Genomic DNA, 23824 nt, shown 5'->3' with positions numbered 1-23824 from the left:
ACCTGACGAAAACATTCGATATAAGGTTTGTAAGAAAACTGAAAATCATTAAATGTAGTATATGGGAGTTGTGGTAGTACCGACTGGTTTTAAGTTTTACCTATTATCCTGCCACATACTGAAAGAATGTTTCCCGGGTTTCATTAAGGTACCTCATATACAATCAATAATCTTATGGAGTAAAGTCAGCTGTATGTTCAAAAATCCTCATATTAGTAATATAGGCGCTAGATCAAGTTTTCGCCCATAAGATCAAAAATCTTTATATTAGGTGCATGGAGCTCAGGGCAGTATTGACCCGATACAATCCATTTTCAATACACAGAGCTTGTCAAAAATAATTCTGTATGTATTTTTCTATGAAGTTCTCTTTCAAATGCATTGGCCTATATTTTCGGCCAAAAGTCAACTTTAGACACAGGGGTTCACATATTCGGTACCTAGGGATTTGAACAGCTTTGGTTTGATTTCGGCACGTTGTTGTCATAAGGTGGCATACTTTAAAGACATTAAAGGATTGAAAAGTTAAACACATTAATCAAAATAAATTCATTCATTCGACATTACAGTTGTATATATATTGGTTTTCGAGTAATGGAGTTTTGTGAGAGTGGCATTTGTCCGTTTACTCCCATCTACAAACCCATACTTTCTTTACCAAGGAACGCGCAGACCAAATTTCATAAAGATATCTTAATTTTTAATTAATCTCGAACGTGAAACAGAATGTGGTAATGAAATATAGTGAATTCATAACCTATAATATAAGTTAATAAGATACATACCAAATATGATTGTGATCATTGGTTACGGACTCAAATACAATTCAGATTGCTAATATATTTTTTTATCTTCTTCTACGAATTTATGATTTTTTTAAGCTGCATTTAATGACAATAATCCAGTTTCGGTTAAAAATAAAGTTCTTTTCGCTCAGGACACATCCCATGCGCCCAAAAGTACTCAAGCACTTATTGCATTAGGTTGTTGAGACTGTTTGTCATTTTGCCCGGCAAAAGGCATCGAAGTGTGAAATTGAAGATTAGGCATTTGTAAGAATATGACAACTAATAATGCGGAGGCAGAGATCTTTTGTAACTATGAGAGCGTATATGCGCGAACTTAGGTATCTACACGAGTTTTGCCCTTTTATGTGCTTTTAGCAACGATTATTGTATATTGTTTGGAGTGCTGAGCAGATTTTTGCAAATTCTTCTATATTGTTGATTTCCTATGGGAGAACGTAATTACATACGTGGTGTATACTCGCATACCCTCAAAAGTGGAAAGCGCATTCAAACAAAATCAAATTAGGGTGGCCTGTTTTGCAAATAGGTATGTACATATATTACTCGTCAACAATTCTATAGCTCATTAACCTCTATTTGCAAGTAATGAAAAATCATATTTTTCTAGCATATGTAATAAAAGAAGATCAAAAATTCACAAAAACTGCCACTGGAATCAAAAATAATTATTTTAATAGGTTCATGTGTAGAAGTTCCCGAAGGTGAGGAAAGTTCTCTGATTACCATTCACTTGTGAGTGGGTAGAAACGATTCTTTTACATATGGTTCAAGCAGTACACGTCTTCTAGTCTTAGACGAAGTTACCTTAGACGAACCATCCCTCCGCACGGTTGTGCTCTGCGTTTGGGACCCGCCACGTAAAAAACACTACCAATGAAAAGCAAACAACTAACCTCGATTAACTGACCCCCTTTTAGTGACGACTTTGCGACTTTAACGCGAGGGTGAGCAAAGAAGGTATCTTTAGCACAACAGTCGTTAAATTAAGCCTGCACGGCGAAACATTCCCAAATGGGTTGAGGCTGATCGACTTTGACGTACTTTTGTACTTAAGGAGCTTGAAATGCCACCCCACAGTTATCTTATACCGAGTTGAAAATCGTTTTACTACCCATTGTGATTGTTGCTTCTCGAGGTCGAACCTTCCTTGTGTTTATTGACGTGCATTTTTTGGTGCACAGTGGCGAGTGCGTATCTTGGCTGCAACAAGATAGTGGTCCGAGTCGACGTTCGGATCTCGGAACGTACGCACGTCTAAAACACTGGAGACGTGTCTTCCGTTTGTCACAGCTTTATTAGCATTAAAAATAAACAAAAACTAAACACAAAACAAACAAAAGTAAACAGTAGCAACAACCGTTGTTTGTTTTTAATACTTATTTCGGGGAAGCGCCAAATATCCTTTGGAAACCGTTAATATTCAAGCGAGTCTACACTTACACTAAAACATTAATTTTAATATCACCATGGTTTTTTCCGAAGTTAGGACGCTAAAATATAAAATATTGTAACGGGTAATCAAACAACCACTGAAACGGTTAAAAAATCATATTAGATTTCATAAAACAGGCAAATCTTTGCGGGAAATCTTAGAAATAGTTGGAAGACACCATTGCACAATAACAAAATGATTGATAAAAAGGGTAAACATTAGACTGCTGAAAATTCGTCAAACGCTGTTAAAATATCAAAAGATATAGCGGAGACATAGCGTAAGCCCGTAAGTTCCAGGACAATTAGGAGAACATTGGACAAAAGCAGTTTGCATGAACGAGTACCACGCAAAATCCCTATATATCAAAGGCGAATCAACAGAAGAACTTAGAATTTGCAAAAAAAGGTATACAAATCAGGTTACAAACTTCTGGGAAAACGTTTCCTGTACGCTCGAAAGCAAATTCGAAATAATTAAATCGAAAAATCCTCCTAAAACTTGGCGATGCAAAAATAAACCCTTTGATGATAAGCATGTTACCAACACAGTAAAGCACGGTGGAGGATCGGTTATGATCTGGGGCTGTATGGAAGCATTGGGTGTTGGGAATTTGGTTTTCATTGATCCCACGATTAACAAATTGGATTTTTAAAACATTTTAAAAAATAACGTTTCTCCAAAGATTGAAAATTTAGTGCTATCAGGAAATTGGATCTTTCAACAGGGCAACGACCCTAAACACAAGTCCAAAAATGTAAGTGAGTGGCTGTTATATCGAAAACCAAAAACTGTGGATAACCCTCCGCAGTTCCTAGACATTAATTCTATCGTGCACCTGTGGGAGCACCTTGACCTAAAAAAGGTCTTGATTCAAGAATGGAGCACAGTTTACAAAAAAATGTTGCAGAATCCATGCCTAGAAGATTAAGTGAGGTCCTGAAGTCCAAAGGAAAGCAAACAAAATACTAGAATGAATATAAATTAGATTTTAACTAAACAGAACTCTGTTTACTTTTTTGACGCGAAAAAAGAGGGTATTTTTAGTTTAACCCTTATGTTAATAACCGGGTACCCGGGAACCCACCGCGGTGTATTTGTTTGAATAGCTTAAAAAAAATTGAATATTTCATTTTTAGCTCTCAAATCGTCGTTTTTTAACTTAAAAGAAAGCTATTTGTGAGTTCATTTCATTGATTTAGTTTTTATTTTAAATAAGCTTAAACTCTAGCCATCGCCCTATTGCAATCGGGTACCCGGGTACCCACAGTGGAAAGTATAGGAAATAAATTGAATATAATTTCTATTAATGCATGCAACTAAATTTTATTAAAAAAAATAAAGAAATATTACACTTTTTTATAATTAATGACATTGAACACATTGTACACGAATAACGGAGTGCTCGTCACAAACATGTTGGTGACAATTGGCACAGGCCTTCCGTCTTCTTATTGGCAAAGCATTGCAGACCTGACAAGATCCTGTTACTTTTTTTCTTCCGGTTTTATGTTTTGGAGTCTCTGGACCAGAATTTATCCCGACTGTTGCTGTCAGTGTAAGGCCTAATACACTTTCAACGGCAATCTTTGTGGAGAAGTGGCGCATTACTTGTGGATTCGCCGTGCGATGTTCAATCATCGCCAATGCTAGTTCTTCACTTAGTTTACGCATAAATTGACTACGTTCTCTCGTTTTTTTGACAATCATTTTATTACATATTTTCATAATAAATTATATATGCCGCAAGTGAAGAAATATCTAGCATATTGAAGAACATTGCCATTGGCCATTTCGAAGATCGTCGTTGACTGGTGTATCTCCGCACCATTTGGTCCATTGTGTCAACTCCAGCTTTATGTTTATTATAAAAATTTATTATTTCTGGTTTTTGTTTAGCGTCATCACCAACTGATATATCTGAATGCATTGTCGATATCAGAATGACAGCTTTATTTTTTTTAGGATCGTAGGAACACATGGTAACCTTTTCGTGAAATCCAAAAACTGTTGAAAACTGCTTTCTTTCACGCTGATTCACGATTCTACGTTGTTACTATTTTTTTTTGCACCTATTTTCACACAGTCGGTTGGGGCGTGAGGGGTTTTGGTTTATTTAGCTTAGGTGGTTTGTTAGATATATACAGTAAATCTAGATGACCCTACCTATAGCGATTTTTTTAAATTAAAAATGTGTATCCTATTCGGGGGTTTTGTTCTGGCCTCCAGTTAATTTCGCAAGAAGAAACAAAATGTATGAAAATAGTTAATTAAATTGTGAAAATTTACGTAAAATACAACAAATAACAAAGCGATTATTGCTCTTTAACTAGCCAGAATTATTCTTATTCAAGTCTTCTTTATACTCACCAATTACTTACAATTCGCGAGAAGTTATAAATTTCGATGTCTTGCAAATCAAATTTTCTCTTTATAACACTCGTCAAGAGCATTTTTAGGCGGTATATATGTACTATACATACTTTATTTTTGTTTCTTTTATACCTCAAAATAAGAATAAGAGAAATGTTATGCATTTGCTTTAATGTATAAATAACAAAAAAATTTAACCGAAATAAAATACACAATGTATTCATATGTATTAATAATTTATTTAAAAGTACCGAACATTAATTTATGATTAATTCTTACAAGAGGCATTTTGAAGTGTTCCATAAAATTTTTTCATATCAACCTTTAACGGTATACTGGCCTTGGAAGCGTTTTCCTTGTTCTTCCGAATAAGCTCCCATATTATTTTTGTATATCATGTATGTGCATATTTGGAGATATTCAACATCCGGCGATGGAGGAATTCGTAATCATTTCAGTGATCAGCTCATAATAATCGTCAGCTCTTTGGTTTCCATGGAAACTATGCACGACTGCCTTAAAACTGTTCCCTGGTTTTTCTCCTCATTGCTAAGTAACTTCGAGAAAATGTTGCGCATCATAATTTTCTTATTTCGGGCCTTAAAAAATTCCAGCTTTAATTTTCGCCTCTGAAAGCTTTTTATCCAAATTCTTTCTTACAAAATTTGAAAGATGGTCACCTAGATCCTGCAAAATCTCCGAACTGCAAATTGAATTTATTTTTTAAGACCACAATAAAACGTAACGTAATTAGTGTTATAAAAATTTTGATAAAATATATCTATTCTTCCGATTCAACCCGTTTTTGACATAAAGACATACCATTATAAGAGAAGGAATTAATTTATTTAATTTCAGATATACATACATATATACTAGTGATGAGCGATATTTCACTACCGGTGATTTTTTCACTGTGATTGAAAAATCGCAAATCGCAACTGCGATCACTTTTTATAAATAGCAGTTCGCGATTGCGTGTGAATTACGATCACAATAGCAAATAGCAGAAAAGTAACAACTTTCTTCAGGGTATTGTATATATCGTATATGCTATTTGGCGTCATAGCGGTTTGAAGTTTTGAGTGTAACATTCTTATAATTTTTAATAATGGCAGGAAATGTATCAAGGAAAAGAAGTGAAGTGTGATGTTTGAAGTGGTAGACGAAATATAATCAAAATGGAATATTTTAATTTGTTTTAATAAAATTTTTAATTTTACTTATTGTTAAAACCAAATTTGAAAGCTTTTTGTGTTGAAAACAAGAATTGTAACTAATTAATTTCAGACAAAATATGGAATAAAAAAATTACGGGTTTTTAATATTTTCCCAAAGATTAGGAAACTCCCGTTATTAATTTGGTCTTGAAAATATTATTAGCGGGTATTCAAAACATTCCGGTGGATTATGGAGTTTATAGTTTTTTTTTGAAAATATTAAAAGCGGATCATACCAACATACAAATGAACTATGCAATAAGCTCTAAGTTTCAGGTAGCCGAAGAACATTTGCGTGAAAAGAAAGGCGGAAAAACTTGACTCGAGATACAGGATCCAAAAGAGAATTTACCGCCAATACCGACAAAAGGTTCAGTCGTTCCCACGACAGTCGGGTGTACGTAACTGGACGGGACCCGGACTTGTATTCGGCCAAACACTCTCAAATCGGCAGAATCTGCCGCTACAACAACAACAACAAAAGGTCTCCGTTTCTCATAAAGCTTTCTCACACCATCTCGGTGGTAAAATTTAACTTTGGTGTATTTAGTTATTGATTTATCGCGCTTTTAGTAGTTTTTAAGAGTACCGTAATATGGGGAGTGAGCATGGTTACCATCCGATTTCATCCATTTTCATATTGTCGGCAGGAGTTCCTTTGATATTATTGCCGAGTAAATTTGGTTTTTGTAGCTTTAGTACTTTAGGAATATGTACATCAAACTAATTATAGGGCGTGGTCACACCTACTTTTCCCAAAAATTTTGCCCATAGGTGTCCCCTGCTACTACAACCTCCTATGCTAAATTACGATTTTGTATCTTAATTTAGTGCTTAGTTATGGCACTTTTATGTTTTCGTTTAATGAAGTTTTGTCGTTTACGCTCATCTACAAACTTTTATTTATTTTTTTTTTTTGATACCAAGTTAATAAGAGCCGGTGTTAAAATATTACAGAGATTCGGAATAAATATTTTCTTAATAATAAAAAGGAATTGAATCGACTCAATACTTCCCTAAGGCACCATATACCTAAAAAAAATATTTTCAAACTGCCGGGTGACGTCATACGCAATATATCGGCCAATAAATGAGTTATCGCAATGAAAATGAGATATCGTGTTTTACTCATAATAGTGTAGCGTTGTGCCTAAAATGAGTAGAATTGAGCGAAAATTTGAGCTAGACCTCATATAACTTTCAAACCTTATGGATCCGAAGGTATTTCCTGGCTTTAATTGCAGAAAGTTGCAAGAGTATGAAATGTTCGGTTACACTTACTTGTTTTCTTTTTTATCGATCAAATCTCAAGGTTTAGTGTTACCTTTTTAACCGCATCATTTGTTTACATTTAACGAATGGCATTTATATGTGTATGTATTGTATGTTCATACGTACATATACTTGTATATAGTATGTACAACACACCATCTCAGCATCCCTTCTGCACACCTTCATTTGGCTTCACCTAATATTCCACTTATCGCATTTAACTCTCGCTCCATCGAGCCATTAATGTCACTCCCGGCAAACACTTTGCACACACATTTAGCCACTAATAATTAAAGCAAACATAATGTAAGTACATAAGATAGGACCGAACAGCTAAAGCAACAACAATCATCTTAAAATAAAGAACACCCAATTACTTACTGCCAGCTCGGTTAGTCCAAACAAAATCAAGATAAAATGCGAAATTCAATCTGTCAAAAATAGATTACAGACCAATTATGCGCTGTTTAAGGGTTGCTTTCCGTCAGGCGCAATTTTCCAAGTTGTTGCAAGTGCCGGTTGCTGCTTGTTGCTGCTGTTGACGAGGGGCTGAATGTTTACCCTTCAGAAGGGAGTAGAGCTTGAGCAACACACAAGCACGCGCGCATACATACACACATAGGTACGTGTATTTACTGCATATGAGTCTGGATTACTTGCTTTTGCTATTGTTGTTGGAAACGGTAGTTAACAACATATTAGTATTTGCAATTGTTGAGCTACTCTTTGCTGCAGTTCAAGTATTGTTTGTTGTTGCTATTGACGCTCAACGTTAATTTGACTTGTTGTCGCTGTGGGTTGCTGTTGCAGCAAAAGCTGTCAGAGTCCACATTTAATCGACACCACCACAGCATTGCCGGTAGTACGCTCACATACAATTCATACAAATGTACATAGAGACATTATCATCATGCATCATACATCCTGTCCGTCTGTTCGTTTTTAATAGAATGAATCTTTTCGAGATCAAAACAAAAGCCCTGCTGTTCCATTTGCTATTGCTATATTTGTTATTATTGCTGGTATTTTTGAGTGGGGTAACATTTCCTATTCTGCCGTTATTCATAGCATATTTAGTGCCTGTCATTGTGAATATACATATGTATGTATGTATACTTTAGGTTTGGTGGTTTGTTGTTGTAATATCTACCTGCATAGCGCTGTGATTCTCATTGTTGCGTCATTCAAGAAATTATCGAGTGAGGATTTAAAGATTGTGAAAATTTAGAATAAAAATTTTACACAAAAGGGAGATGATCACGATCATGTCAATCTGTTTATCCACTACAACAACATAACACCATTTACAATTTCACTGAAACAAGTTCAAATGTTTTAAATAATTAAGTAATGAAAGCTGCATAGCCTACTTAAAATACATAATTAAGCGTTAATAAGCTCGCCCTACCCACCTCAACTGGAATCTTGAAAAACTGGAAATAATCTTTAGATAATTTTTGAAAAAGCTTGCGCATCTTTATAACAAAGTCAGAGAATCGCCCCCCACAATAAATATTTATACACTTGCAATATGTTGATACAGAGTATAATATATAGTTTTCAACAATTGTTTGTTTCACCTAAAAATAATCGAGTTAGATTTAGGGCTATATATACATACATAAATATATCAACGATCAGGAAGACTAGACGAATTGAATTCCGTGCGCTAGCGATAACTTGAGTAAGAATTAAGATATCTTAATGAAATTTGGTACTCGTGTTTCTTTGCAGAAACCAGTTCGTAGATGGGTGTAATCGGTCCATTCGCCCATAGAATGCCAGTAATCGTAAACCTATAACTCTGATGAGTGTTTTCCACATTCAAACAATATTTAAAATATAGCCTCTTTGATTGGGGTTTTATCAGATATAGCTCATTCGAGGATGATTTTAAAATAATAAAGGGGGGGCCTAACAAATTTAAAAACGTAACCTCACTTATAAAGCTTATGACCATGTCCAATATTTTTTTTTTTTTCTAGAAAGAAACTTCGGCAATAACTAGAATATTATCAAGAAAGATAAATTAATTTAAATGAAGGAGTTTATGCAAACTACATTAAAGTGGTGAAATGCATTCATTTCTTCTTCTACTTAATTAGCGTAGACACCCCTTACGCGATTAACAAAAGCGCGCCAGCCGTTTCTTCTTTTCGCTACGTGGCGCCAATTGGATATTCCAAGCGAAGCCAGGTCCTTCTCAACTTGGTCCTTCCAACGGAGTGGAGGTCTTCCTATTTCTCTGCTTGCCCCGGCGGGTACTGCGTCGATTACTTTTAGAGCTGGAGCGTTTTCGTCCATTCGGACGACATGACCTAGCGAGCGTAGCCGCTGTCTTTCGCTGAACTATGTCAATGTCGTCATATATCGCATACAGCTCATCGTTCCATCGAATGCGATATTCGCCGCGGCCAACGCGTAAAGGGCCGTAAATCTTTCCCAGAACTTTTCTCTCGAAAACTCGCAACGTCAACTCAGCAGTTTTTGTCATCGTGCAAGCATGGTGCAGAGGCGGACGGGAATTATGAGTGACTTATAGAGTTTGGTTTTTGTTCGAGAGAGAGGACTTTACTTCTCAATTGCCTACTCACCTGTTGGCAAAAGTTATCCTGCAATGGATTTCCAGGCTCACATTGTTGGTGGTGTTTACACTGGTTCCCAAATATACAAAACTATCTACAACTTCAAAGTTATGACTGTCAACAGTGACGTGAGTACCAAGTCGCGATTGCGACGACTGTTTGTTTGATGACAGGAGATATTTCGTCTTGCTCTCGCTCACTACCAGCTTCGCTTTCTTATCCAATCTGGAGAAAGCAGAACTAACGGCGCGGGTGTTGAGGCCGATGATATCAATATCATTTGCGTTATATAATATTAATCCAGATTCTGAATAACTGGTGCTGGGCTTCCCGAGTTCTGACATAGTTTGAATCCAGGCCAAAGTAAATATCAATTAATAAATTTAATGGGACCGAGTCGAAGGGCTCTGAAAGATGAAATGCTGTTAATATTTTTCTTTCACAGGGTGGATTATGATTTACGGAGCATTTGTGGATTTAGGTGCTGTAGCTACTTTGAGATATTGGGAGAAAATAAGAAGTAATAAAATTGATGTTTCTTCGTTATGGTATAGAGGGATTGTATGATCTCGACAAACACCAAGAGAGCCATTGAATTAGATTTCCAGATAATCTTCAAATGTTACTGGGATAATTCAATTGTTTTTAATTTTCGAAAATACTTAACTTTTGCAAATGATATTTTTAAACAAATCGCCTGAACATATTGTAGCACCTATTATACAAATACCTTGAAAGCTTAATCAAAACATTTACATGAGATTGAGTGGCGATGACTGATTAAAAGTACTTATCTACATACCATACATATATTGACATTGTATATACTACCAGAGCTCACAGCTGCTGACACTACAGAAGCACCCGGGGGATAAACCATGCTCTCCATTTGCTGGCCAGCACACACGCTCTTGTTTCCTCGCTCCTTTACTTATTTGAATTTTAGTTTGATTTTCAATTCGTGGCGTTTGGCTTACCGTAGGAGTGGCGGATTATAATGAACCACAAGTTTAACTACATAAATGTCTCAATAATATAAGAATAAATGATTGGTTTGTTACCCCTGCGGTATGCTTGCCATCCCCTTCTTAAAAGTTTGTAAAAATATTTAATGACGTAGAAGAAGCATTTGATTGTGTGGGCGGTTAGTGTATTCGTATTTGCGCCCCAGGATGTGCCATGGGATCATCATCGTTGGTGAAGGGCGAAACATGCGCTGCACAGTAGAATATTGTTGCAAAAATAGAACAAGAATAGAAGAAAGTCAATATAATCTGACGAACACTAGATATTGGTTTATCTTAGTTTAAATTAGTTGGTGAATACAGATGTCATACTGTGCATACATACATTTATTTTGGTATGTGAGTCCTTTTGACGTTTTGTTATACAGTTCTATACCACTGTGCGCACTGAAGAGCGCAAGCAACGACCTCTTTGCTACAAACTCCGTGAATAGAGACGACATATGCCAGCAACATGCCAGCCAAAGGACAATTCGAAATGAGCAGACGATGTTTGGTGGCAATTGGTATTGAGGCTTTCATTTCGGATGAGGACAGCAAAAGGTTGGGTCAAGGCACTGCCATTACCGGCAGCACTTTGATAGAATGACTTATGCCACAATAACGTGTAAAAACGTTATAATTCTTGCGGTTACTTGTCGCTCTACACATATTATAAGTACATATACGAGTACGTTTCGTGTGCATATGTAGATTAGTAGATGTGTGCTTGAAAGTAAGGATAAAGTAAGTGGTGGAGTAATGACTGACAAACTGCCCGCAGTGGCTTCGAGGAGGTTTCTACTCGGTAATAAATTCAGCTTTTGCATTTTTATTCTGACGGCTTTAGTAAGCGGCCAATGAATGCGTTGATTCAAATTGGCCGCAATATCTGGGGCATATAGCTCTGAGCAAATAATTTTCTTTGGGTCCTCATTTGCGCCGGGAATAATGGGTGAATGCATTGAGAATCAGAGTTACACACACTTCTGCAAGTGTATATCGTTGGTAATGGGAGTTCACATGTTGTGAATTCGCTGGCTTTGAAGTTCATTGTTCGAATATGCACACATGTGTGGGTTTGCAAATGGTGTGTTGAAAGGTATTTAGTCAATTAATTTCAGTGATTGGACATTTGCTTGATAAGATTAGTGCTTTATTTAGCTTTGCGTTTTGTCTGGGAAATATGTTGTACAAATTAATTAATTTACACTTTGTGATTTCATTCGCTGTATTTTGCATTGCGCATATCGCATGCCACCGGCGTATGTTAAGTCCATAAATTATTCTGATTCCTTCGGTGAATGTTGTGCAACTATATGCTAATTTTCTTTAAGGTCATTTCAGAAAGTTTTAAAACAATGTTATAACTGCTTTAGCACGGATAGGTATATAGTCAAGAAATGGATGAGTGTCGGATAAAAACTTACTTTTTGTATCTTTATACCCTGCTACGAAGTTTGTAAAACCCAGAAGCATATGTCGGATACTCTATTACATGTATGTATATACATATGTATATATGTATAAAAGATCAGCAAGAGGATCTGAGTCGATTTAGCCCGTCTGTCTGTCTATCAGTTTGGATTTGAGATATCGCTTTGGAATTTCGCACACTCCTTTTTTCCCAAGAAGCGCTCATTCGTCGTTTTGAAATATTGTGACGAATTGTATGGTCTGTAATGAAAATGAGTTAAATGAGAGGCAATTAGGGAAATGCATTTGCCGTTTGAAAAAAAATTAAAAAGTGGACGTGGCCCCGCCCTCTAAAAATTTTAATTCTCCGGCAATGTGAAAATCGGATAAAAACCACGCACACTGCTTATATAACAGTTTTGTTGGTAACTGCCATCTTTAAGTGAAATTCCATATCTGGGGGCATGCCTGCCGCCATTTCTTTTTAGCCTAAATAAATGCATCGAAAATGCTCCCCAGCTTTTTGTCTTCGATTTCGGAACGTTATAAGTAGCGTATCTATCATATTTGATGCCTTTGCCAGATCGATCGATATTTTCTGAAGAAACACGCGAAGTGAATGAGTTAGAGATAGAATATAATATAGGCAAAAAATCCCAATTATAAGTTGAAATTTGCACACCGCTGCGATGAGTATCATTGCTTTTCCCGCTGTTTCCTGTTTCCTATTTCCCAGTTACTTATTCTGCAGTAAAAAAAAAACACGCCGTAAAATGTCAGAAATTTCGATGTACAATGGTTTTAGCTGTCAACTGTTGGCTTTGTTATGTTCGAAAACTTGGAGGATAAATCGCGGAAAAGATTACCGATTTAGTCGAATGTAGCGTAATTTCAAATTAATCACTTTCAGATACAGATCTGATTGAATTAACTAACAATTTAATCTGCTTGCATTGCTACAATTTGAAACGTCAGTATTATTTATTATATTCAATGGAGACAGTCTTTTTTTGTTTCTGGATTAAAATGGGAAATTTCTGGATTATATTTATGCTACTAATTTAGCCTTGGGAGGGGAGATGTCTCCCATTTCCCACCTCTGAATCCTCCATTGGCCTAGACCGTGGTCCAAGCCTTTAATAGTAAATATAATGATTATCGTTTGCGATCAATATCTCGGATATTAAATAAAAGTATAATGCGACTAAGTGAGTCTATCTACAACCTATAGTATAATATACATAGGTTAAAAAGATACCAAACATGATTGTTATCCTTTCAACGTTTCGTCGAATAATGATGAATGTTGAATTTTTTCATAATATATAGTTTTATTCAAGTGATAAATTTCCCCAGCTTTGATACTTCCGAGAGCATTTGAACTTAGTCTTTCCTTACTTTTTTTGTGTTAGAGCTTTGTTTGGTGCAAGAAATCAGAAATTAATATTCTTTTTGCTAAATAAAGGGTGATTTTTTAAGAGCTTGATAACTTTTTTTTAAAAAAAAACGCATAAAATTTGCAAAATCTCATCGGTTCTTTATTTGAAACGTTAGATTGGTTCATGACATTTACTTTTTGAAGATAATTTCATTTAAATGTTGACCGTGGCTGCGTCTTAGGTGGTCCATTCGGAAAGTCCAATTTTGGGCAACTTTTTCGAGCATTTCGGCCGGAATAGCCCGAATTTCTTCGGAAATGTTGTCTTCCAAAGCTGGAATAGTTGCTGGCTTATTTCTGTAGACTTTAGACTTGACGTAGCCCCACAAAAAATAGTCTAAAGGCGTTAAATCGCATGATCTTGGTGGCCAACTTACGGGTCCATTTCTTGAGATGAATTGTTGTCCGAAGTTTTCCCTCAAAATGGCCATAGAATCGCGAGCTGTGTGGCATGTAGCGCCATCTTGTTGAAACCACATGTCAACCAAGTTCAGTTCTTCCATTTTTGGCAACAAAAAGTTTGTTAGCATCGAACGATAGCGATCGCCATTCACCGTAACGTTGCGTCCAACAGCATCTTTGAAAAAATACGGTCCAATGATTCCACCAGCGTACAAACCACACCAAACAGTGCATTTTTCGGGATGCATGGGCAGTTCTTGAACGGCTTCTGGTTGCTCTTCACCCCAAATGCGGCAATTTTGCTTATTTACGTAGCCATTCAACCAGAAATGAGCCTCATCGCTGAACAAAATTTGTCGATAAACACATTTCGAACCGAACACTGATTTTGGTAATAAAATTCAATGATTTGCAAGCGTTGCTCGTTAGTAAGTCTATTCATGATGAAATGTCAAAGCATACTGAGCATCTTTCTTTTTGACACCATGTCTGAAATCCCACGTGATCTGTCAAATACTAATGCATGAAAATCCTAACCTCAAAAAAATCACCCGTTATTATGTAATATGTATTTCAGTTATTGTATATGTCTAGGAAAATGTTACATCTTGATTAACTTTAAAATAATATTTTTACTAAACTGTAAGCATTTTATTATTGCTTTCGATAAATATCTTCTTTTGCTTTTTTGTAGAACACTGTCGTGAAAAATTTTACGAGAAAAAATAGTAAATATTGTTAGTTAAGAATAACTGTAGAGATACGAACAAAAAACCAGCAAATAGCGCATATAAATAAATGGCATTTGTTGGTTCAATCCAAGCAGTCGTACACGAATATACCATATATGTATGATTGATAGCTGTTGTAAGCGCCGTCAGAAGGGTGCGATTGACAAAAGCACAAAAATGGCCACCCGCAACAATCAAAAGACCCGCAATTGTGTTGGCAGTCGTTGGAATCTATGAAGTCGTCCCAGAAGCAACTCAAAGGATCTGTTGAAACCAAATATTCCCAAATAAGGCATTCATGAATATAAACACATGGTTCATATGAGGTACGGAATCATTCGAGCACGCGGCTTTTATGCAGTCACGAAAAGATTTGAATAGACGTAAAGATGGGGAGAGCATAGCTAAGAAAATTGAAGTAAGCAGCGGAACAGCTGCCGCTATTGTCGATAATTGTCGAGAAATTAAAGAAATCAATCCCGCAAGCTGGCGCTATAAACTCTTTTGCACGTTCTTGAATATTCATATATCGCTTCCTTCATTTGCATTTAAGTGAATGGCCTGGAAAGACATGCAAATATCCATAAAAGCATATAGTACTCTAAGAGGGAAAGATGGGTGGGGAAGGGATATGGAAGCAGCGTAGACAATAAGTGGGACATGTGTTAAAGGGGCGTGTAATTACAGGCTTGTCAGCAATCAGCCGTCATAGGCTTTTGTGTTAGTTTTGCGCTGCGTAATTGAAAAGTTTTTCTTAGAGCGAGAGTGTCCTTGCCGCATATATGTACATACATATGTATATGTATATTTTCATTTCTGTGCGACTGCTGCGGGCTATGCGAATATAGTAAGCCTGCACCCTCAAGTGTATGTCAATTACTTTAAAAGCTATTTTAGACACCTGCTTGTGCTATTGCTGATGCCTGCTGCGACGAGTGGCTGACGCATGGGCTCCTTTCATGGGCACCAAGTCAAAGCGAAGTTGAAGGAAAGCTTGAAAGAATCGAGGAAAGACAGCAGCTCCGAGTAGGCGTCGTCGATGAACTCGTGTGGAAATGTTAAAATGCCCGATTGTGCGACGGCTGTAGAATAAGAAGCTGCAACTCATGCACATAACTTATGCTGCAAAAAGAACCATGTGGCAATATGAAAGTGGAACAGTTTAGAGCGTAAAACTCTTGTTCGCGCCGGCATCACCTACGGTGCGTGGTGTTTCTTGTGCTGCGAATGAATGCACTTTTCGCGGCTGCTGACGCCATTAAGCAAATAAAATAGCCCTAATAACAACGGGAGAGAGAAAATCCCTTAAGTGATTAAAATGCACAACAAAACAAATAGAGAAAGGCAAAAACAATTGTTAAGTACCAATGCCGGGGTATCGCAGCATCAACACATAACAGTGCTCATCAAAAGCAGCAAAATGTGGAAAGAAACCTTCACAATAATTTTCATTCTTTGGTGGCACTCTAAACACTCAAGTCGGGTCCACGATAAAATTTTGTTTATGCGAGGACTATTTTTGATGACCAAACTGGGTTTTGTAAACGAGGCGACGGCGAGAAAACACGAAGGCATCGTGCCGCTCATGATCGGGTGGTAATCTTTGACATTCCCTTTCGTTTTAAATTCTTTTCAAGATTTCAATAACGCTCGCTTGGATGGATATTTACATTCTGATCGGGAATTTGGAAATTTAGAAGAGGGTGAATAAGAATGGAATTTGTGAATGATCGATCACTTAACTCCATTAGCGACAGCTAATCGCTTTGGAAGTTGGTGCTAAATCGAAAACCATGTAAAATAAATCGAATTAATAGTACCCATTTATGGAAAGCTTTCCTAAACCGACATCCTTAATACACGGGTATAGTCTTGAGAAAGCACAAAATATTTAATATTAATCTAATTCTTTGATAAATCCCAAAGCTTAAGGAGTTAGTAGGTATCCATAGGAGGTCATTCATGAAAGCTTCCACTTTAACTGAGAGTTGACTTGGTTATATCTATTGATAAGCTTACAAACAGTCGTGCTTGTTAGGATTACATAGCAACTTTGACGACTATTTCTTAACTTGTCTCTTTGAAATATTTGCACCTGTAAACACAGTGCTTTTATTTCTTCGCTATTCTCATTCATTGCTGACGTTTGTCATGCTTCATCTGTCTATTCTTTACAGACGCTGTGCGAACTCTTCGTTAAAAAAATTGCATACATATATTTATGTATGTGTATGTAATAGAATCCCGCAGGTTGGGCCCATTGTGTGCGCATACACGGGTATTTTCACTGTAAATTGCGCATTTTTCGCGGTAAAACAAGTGAAAAACCACTTTGGCCAAATTGATGATAGCAAACAACAAGAACAATAGTACAATGTACTTGCAGCCAGCACCAAAATGAAATCAGGGAATGCGAACAAAATAACGGCAGAAAGTACATGCAAATCAGAAAAAACAGTAACAATGACTGAAATAATGGCTAAAAAACAAGAAAAAAAATGAGCTACCAACACCAAGAGAAAGGCACTAACAAAATTTGTATGATGACAATAATGGCACGAACAACAAAGCGTTGTTGCCTTTGTATCAAGGCATAATTCAAAGATGGGTGGGCGTAAATGGCAAGTGATGAGTGCGAATTCTTCACTTTTCATCGAATAACTTTCCTAAAAAGAGCACTCATTCGCAGGAGTACATTAAAAATGCCTCAGCAGTTAAGAAAAGCGCAATAGAGCACCAAAAAGGGAAAACAGAAATTGCCGTCGTAGTACATATATCGATATAGTTGGATCATATCTTAAGATTAACATAATCCACAAGATCATATCATCCTGTTTCTGACTCAGCCAAACATGTAATTTTTATAGCAATATACAAACAATATACAATATTAAGACGTCCAGTCAACTTCTTTCTTTTATACAAGTACTCTTCAAAATTCCCATATTAAAATTAAAAATGTAGTACAAACTCATAAGGGATATTGTATACATACAAGGTGGTTTCCAAAGTAAACAAGACTTTTGAATCTAGTGCCCCTGGTAACGCCATCCACCTATATGTCGATCTGCTATCTTTATCGATTGTCCAGTGAGAATTTCATGACATTTCAGTAAATGGAAGTGAACTTATTGCGTTTTAAGTGTCAGTATGTTTGAGTTATCGGTGCGAAAATGAGCTTCAAATAAAGAGCCAAAATTAAATTTTGTTTTAATACTGGTAAAACTTTTACCGAAACGTTTCAATTGATGAAACAAGTTTATGGCGATGATTGCCTATCCCGTAGCAGAGTGCACGAGTGGTTTCAACGTTATCAGAGTGGTCGTTAGGGAAAAATGAGAACATGTGGGAAAGTGAAAATCCGTGATCGGCGGAATCAGTATTGAAATTTATGGAAATGGAAGTAAACATTTTTAAAATATCGATTTATCGCATTTTGACCGAACATTTGGGCTTACGAAAGGTGTGCGCACGGTTTGTTCCGCACAAACTGACTGACGACCAAAAATTGGTCAGAATCCAACATTCTATCGACGCTTGTGACCGATTATTTGACCAAAAATCACATTTTAACTATTAACCTGATATGGCACCGTGCGATTTCTTCCTTTTCGCTCATCACGGTGAGTTTTAATCTTTCACACAATACGCTCGATAGAACCTTATATGCGAAGTTGAGGAGGTTTATCCCACGGTAGTTGGCGCAGATTGTGGGGTCTCCCTTTTTGTGGATTGGGGAGAGCACACTTAAGTTCCAATCGTTTTGCATGCTTTCGTCCGACCATAGTTTACAAAGAAGCTGATGCTTGCGCAGTTATTCGCCGCCGTGATTGAGTAGCTCTTGCTGGATTAGCATATGTATCTGAAAATTTTAAGAAAAACATTTAAATTTTAAGTGTGCTTTAATCGGCTGTTAATAGCAGCCACTTCTATTTACAACAGGATAACTACCCAACACACACGTAAATGGTTTTTATGGAAATAAAAATAACTCCATAGGTCCCGCAATCACTATACAATAATCCTATTCAAAATATCTGGAACTTTTAGGAAAACGGTATTCGAAAACATCGAATTTCTTCAAAATAAGGCCAAAAAACTGGATCATCGACTTAGTGGGTCAAAATATTCGGAAATAATAAAACAGAAATCGAGTGGGGAGCATACATTGACGTATAGGGACAATACTAGCAACAACATGTAGGCCAAAAACCGCTAAAACTGTTGTAATTACTTTTGATTTAGTATATAAATAATCATTAGTGAACGTAAATTTTTTTGATATAAATTATGCCCATTTTAAGCTTTAGCATTAATTTTTGTTATTTATGTTAAAAGAAAAAATATTTTGATATGCTATATCTAATATTAAATATACATATCTTAAAATGGATAGAAAAAACCACAAAATTTATTTGTTTTAAAACAAATAAACGTGTCGAAATGTAATAGAACAAGGTGTATGTAAACTTTATTGGTCCACTGTACATATGTATGTGGTGTAAGGTCAACCGTGCGCAAGGACGTCCATATAGGCAATTGCCTAGGTCTCAAGAACTTTAGGCGGCATTTTGGCTTACGTTCTTTACATACATATGTGTCTGCTATACAATACTCATAGCTTCATATTTTCGCACTCTAACACAAATTGCAAACAACGACAGCAATACAATTAGTTTTTTTATGAGTAGCAATAGTGGTTGTTTTTGTATGGTATACGTTGTCATATAATTGTGTGTATGTACGTACATTCAAATCAGAAACGGTAACAGTTTAATTTTTCCAATATTGATACTGTATTCAATCGATGAAAAATGCGATAAGTTGAAATAAGTTACTAAAGGGTGATCCATTCCCTAATTTTTAAAGAAAAAACCCCAAAATTTCATATTTCAACACTAATATTATTAAATAAAAAAACAAATGCTCCGTTGGAGATCATTCTCATTGCGTATTTATTGAGTATGTTACACGGAGCTAAATCAGGCGAAAATGGTGGTTGCGTTACGGTAGTGGTTAAAAATTTGGCGAAGAACTCACGAAGAATCAATGCATTATCGTGATACCAAACCCAATAGGTCGGCCCACAATTCCAGTCTCTTTTTACAAATAGCTTCACGCAAACGACGTCAGAACACCGAAATGTTTCGTTTGGTAATCGAGAAACATGAAAAAGATGCAGAAGAGCACGACCCAATGGTAACTGATGACAAGTCGATAAACCCAACTAAATGCGACCACAAACCTCCCAGGCTGGAAGAAGTAGAAGAAGAGAATAATGTTAAAACTATTGAAGACGAAGGTGAAGCGGAAGTAATGGGACAAATTTTGCAAGACGAGGAAAAAAGAGAAGACTAAGTGGAGCCCTCTGGTACAGACGCACATGTTCATTTTTAAACAGTTCTCGATTTTTGTTCTACAAGTAGGAAATTTATTAATGAGATGGAATTTAAAATTGTCGTTTAAGGTAAGTAGGCGTGGTTTTTGCTTGATAAATTTTCGTACTGTAATATAGGAATGTAAAAATAATCCTGTATACTTGATTTGGCTGAAATTGGTAATGTAGATATGGAGATATGTGATTTCACATAACAATGGGCTGGGCAATGACTATTGTCCAATTTTGATACTGGCTCTTATAGAGCCCTCATATAATAGCATCCTGGGTGTGATATTCCATGATTTATCGCACTTTTAATTTAAAAAAAACGTTATATGCATGGCTATCATCCGATTTCACCTATATACTATGTGAAAATGTGGGTGATGTTTGTATGTGCATAAAAGCCATTAAGGGAACCACCTATTTTAAACCACAGGTGCTTTTCATTATTGCGTTTCGTTGTACCAAATAACAGTTTGTATATTGATTTTTTGGCTTAGTAAAGACAATTTATAGGTTTTACGTTTACACGTGCAACGAGTTTCACGAAGTTTTTTACACCCAGAAGGAAGCGCCGGAGACCCTATAAAGTATATATATAAAAGATCAGTATGTCGAGCTGAGTCGATTTAGCCATGTCCATCTGTCTGTCCGTCTGTCCCTCAGTTTTTAAGATATCGTTTTGAAATTTTGTAAACGTCATTTCCTTTTCAAGAAGCTGCTCGTTTTTTGAAACTGACGATATCGGAGCACTGTAACATATAGCTGCCATACACACTGAACGATCGGAATCAAGTTCTTGTATAGAAAACTTTCATGTACAGACAGATGGACGAATGGACTCCGCTTGCCTCCTAATCATTTATATTGTATATATGTTAGGCCGGGTCGATTTGTGGGGAGGCAAAAAAATTGCCCATTGCTCTGTGAAAATCATATTCTAGGGATCAAAATAAGAAACTTTGCCGAAGGAACCATACCTCTGAAATGAATTCTGATGTCCCCCAATTTGGGTCGAACTTTTGGGTATTTTGAAATAGAATTGAAATTACCATTTCATTCTTATTACTTCTGAAAGTGAGGAGAACTAAAGCAATAACCACTATGGTATTTCAAAAAAAATAATAAGTGAAGTGACCATTCCAAATCAAAAAGTTTACAATGAATCCACCATCTTCTACACCGCAAGATGGAGCAACACTATCGAAAACCCAATGAGTCATATACCCAAGCATGATGTTACTGTTTTTGGTGTGTCTACTGATTTGACTGATCTTAATTTACCAACCCATCTGGATATCTTGAGATATTATTTTTACACAAGCGAACGTGCTAAAACAGAACAAAAAAAGTTTTCCCATAAATCATTCACTTTTCAAGTACAAGATAATTTGATTGGAATTTGGGAAAAACTTGGTATGGAAATAATGCTGAAAAAAAGTGTATGTAATAAATTGAATAAATTGCTTGACAAGTATCAAGAGCAAATCAAGAGAAGAAACAACACCCAACAATTTACAGAGTATGTAAAATCTCTGGAAACAATTTTTTACATTGGAACATGTAAATGCGATTTGAAAGCAGCTCCATGTGCATGCGGCTGGATTCCCGAACGCCTCAAAGAGTTCATGCACGATCACCGTAATCAGAGAAGACTAACAATGAATGCATTTATGATGGAAACTGAAGAGCAAGGAGCAACGTCTATGTCATCAATGCCAACATACCAAGATCCCGATGATTCAACATACGCACCGCCACCGGTTCAAGAAGATATGGATAGAAGCACAAGTTCACAATACACAGAGAGATACGATTGTTTTAACTTTGCCTTGGTATGTGACAGATTTGGTGTGCCTGACAGAGTAGCATCAGCATTGGGAACCGCTCTTTTGCAAGATTTTAAAATTAAAGATAAGCATGGGAAACCTCTCATCATGGATAAATCGAAAGTTCGCAGAGAAAAAGAGAAATGCAGACAAGAAGTGCTTCGCAAACGGTTAGATGATACCAATTTGTTAGCGTTTTCATTCGATGGCAGAAAAGATGATACTTTAACGATAGATAAAATTGATGAGAAGTATCATACTAGAATGGTAAAAGAACCTCATCTTGTTATTTTGAGAGAACCCAATTCTGAATTGATTGGTTACGTAAGACTGGAACATGAAACCGCTGAATACAAAACAACCAAATTAAATGGGTTTTTCAACGATAAAAATATATCACTGGATACATTAATTGGAATATGCACTGACGGTGAGCCAACAAACACTGGCCCACACGGTGGAATTATACGACGATTCGAATTGCTGTTAAAAAGACCATTACATTGGTTTGTTTGCCTTCTACACTTCAACGAACTTCCGTTTCGGCATTTGTTTGAAGCTTTGGATAAATCAACCAGCACTGGACAAAGATCGGCAACCGGTAAACTGAGCCGTCAAATCGAAACTTGTGAAACTCTTCCGGTAAGTTATTGCTATCACTCATTTATTATAATTGTCAACCATTTTAAATTATTTTATTATTATATATTTTTAGGTGGTGGACGGCTTCCAGAAAATTGAGTTGCAAAATATGCCCCCTGCTCCAGAAAAAAAAAGAATTTTCCACCGATTCGAAGTACTTATACGACATGGCCCATGCAATTTCTAGCGGCGTGGTTCCGGTGGATCTGGCTAACATCAAACCAGGGAAAATTGTACATTCTCGGTGGCTCACCAAGGAACTAGATTATTGCGATTATATGTGACAACGGAAAATCCAGATGCAAATTTAAGAATTCTGGTTGAATTTATAATTAAATGTTATGTGCCAATGTACTTCAATATCAAGTATTACAGCTCTGCGTGTACGGCCGTGCATTATTTTTCAAGTTCATTGGTTGGTCACGATTTCTAGAACCTCGTTTACGCAAATTGTCAATCAAGTAATTAAAGATAATTCATATTATGCGCATTCGGAAAATATCTTGTTATCAATGTTGTTTGATGATAGGAAAGAAAAGCGCGACTGTGCCATCAAGAAAATTCTACGCTATCGAACCGATGTTGACGAGCCAATGGAACTTAGAGTTTATAAAAAACCAGATATAAACTTTAATTGCACAAGTTATACGGAAATGATCAATTTGAATGATATAAATATCGTATTTGAACCACCATTCACGCGAAGCATTCCGTACGATACATTGAAAGAATATTTAAATCAAGATGATCCACCGTTTAATGATCCAAAAATTCCATCACACATACAAGGAACGGAGCGACATGTTCAATTGCTAGCTAGCGTTTCCAAACGGGTTATACCGGAAAATGTAGAGGCTGTTATGGCGACGACATTAGAGAGCCGTGCGAAATTGCCCAGACTTGAAAGTAAAAAAGACTTCAAACAATAATTTTTATTAGTTTCTTTTCTATAACTCACTTAAATTAATTTTTTCATTTACATATGTTCTGACTAAATAAATTTCTTAAGAGAAAAAATAGATATTATTATAAATAAATAAATAAAAATAAAGAAAAAACATAGCCATTTAGCTGATTTTTTCATGTAAAGGCCAAAAATGGTGATTTTTTGAAATGATTGTATGGGGAACCCCCCAGGGGAGTTCCACTGGCAAGGGTGGATCGGCCGTTCAAAGTTAGTGGGGGTCGGTCATACATTTGGACTCGATTAGAGCACTCTAAATGGGTCAAAGTGCGATTTTTCAAAATTTGCCCCTACCCAAAAGTTCGACCCAAATTGGGGGACATC

The 23824-nt window shown here is 36.4% G+C and overlaps 1 protein-coding gene across 1 annotated transcript; it reads left to right on the top strand.

The window, feature by feature from the left end:
- The first annotated feature begins 21283 nt into the window (after positions 1-21283).
- Positions 21284-23606, top strand: LOC125776517 (uncharacterized). Its single transcript, XM_049448955.1, has 2 exons — positions 21284-22145; positions 23357-23606. Exons 1-2 carry the CDS (start codon positions 21484-21486, stop codon positions 23463-23465), a joined length of 771 nt encoding a protein of 256 aa, XP_049304912.1. The 5' UTR covers positions 21284-21483; the 3' UTR covers positions 23466-23606.
- The last annotated feature ends 218 nt before the right edge of the window (positions 23607-23824 follow it).

Source organism: Bactrocera dorsalis, chromosome 2 (genome assembly GCF_023373825.1).
Source record: "Bactrocera dorsalis isolate Fly_Bdor chromosome 2, ASM2337382v1, whole genome shotgun sequence".
Taxonomy (NCBI): domain Eukaryota; kingdom Metazoa; phylum Arthropoda; class Insecta; order Diptera; family Tephritidae; genus Bactrocera; species Bactrocera dorsalis.
The sequence above is the reverse complement of the archived record's forward strand: the minus strand, read 5'-3'. Positions and strand labels throughout refer to the sequence as shown.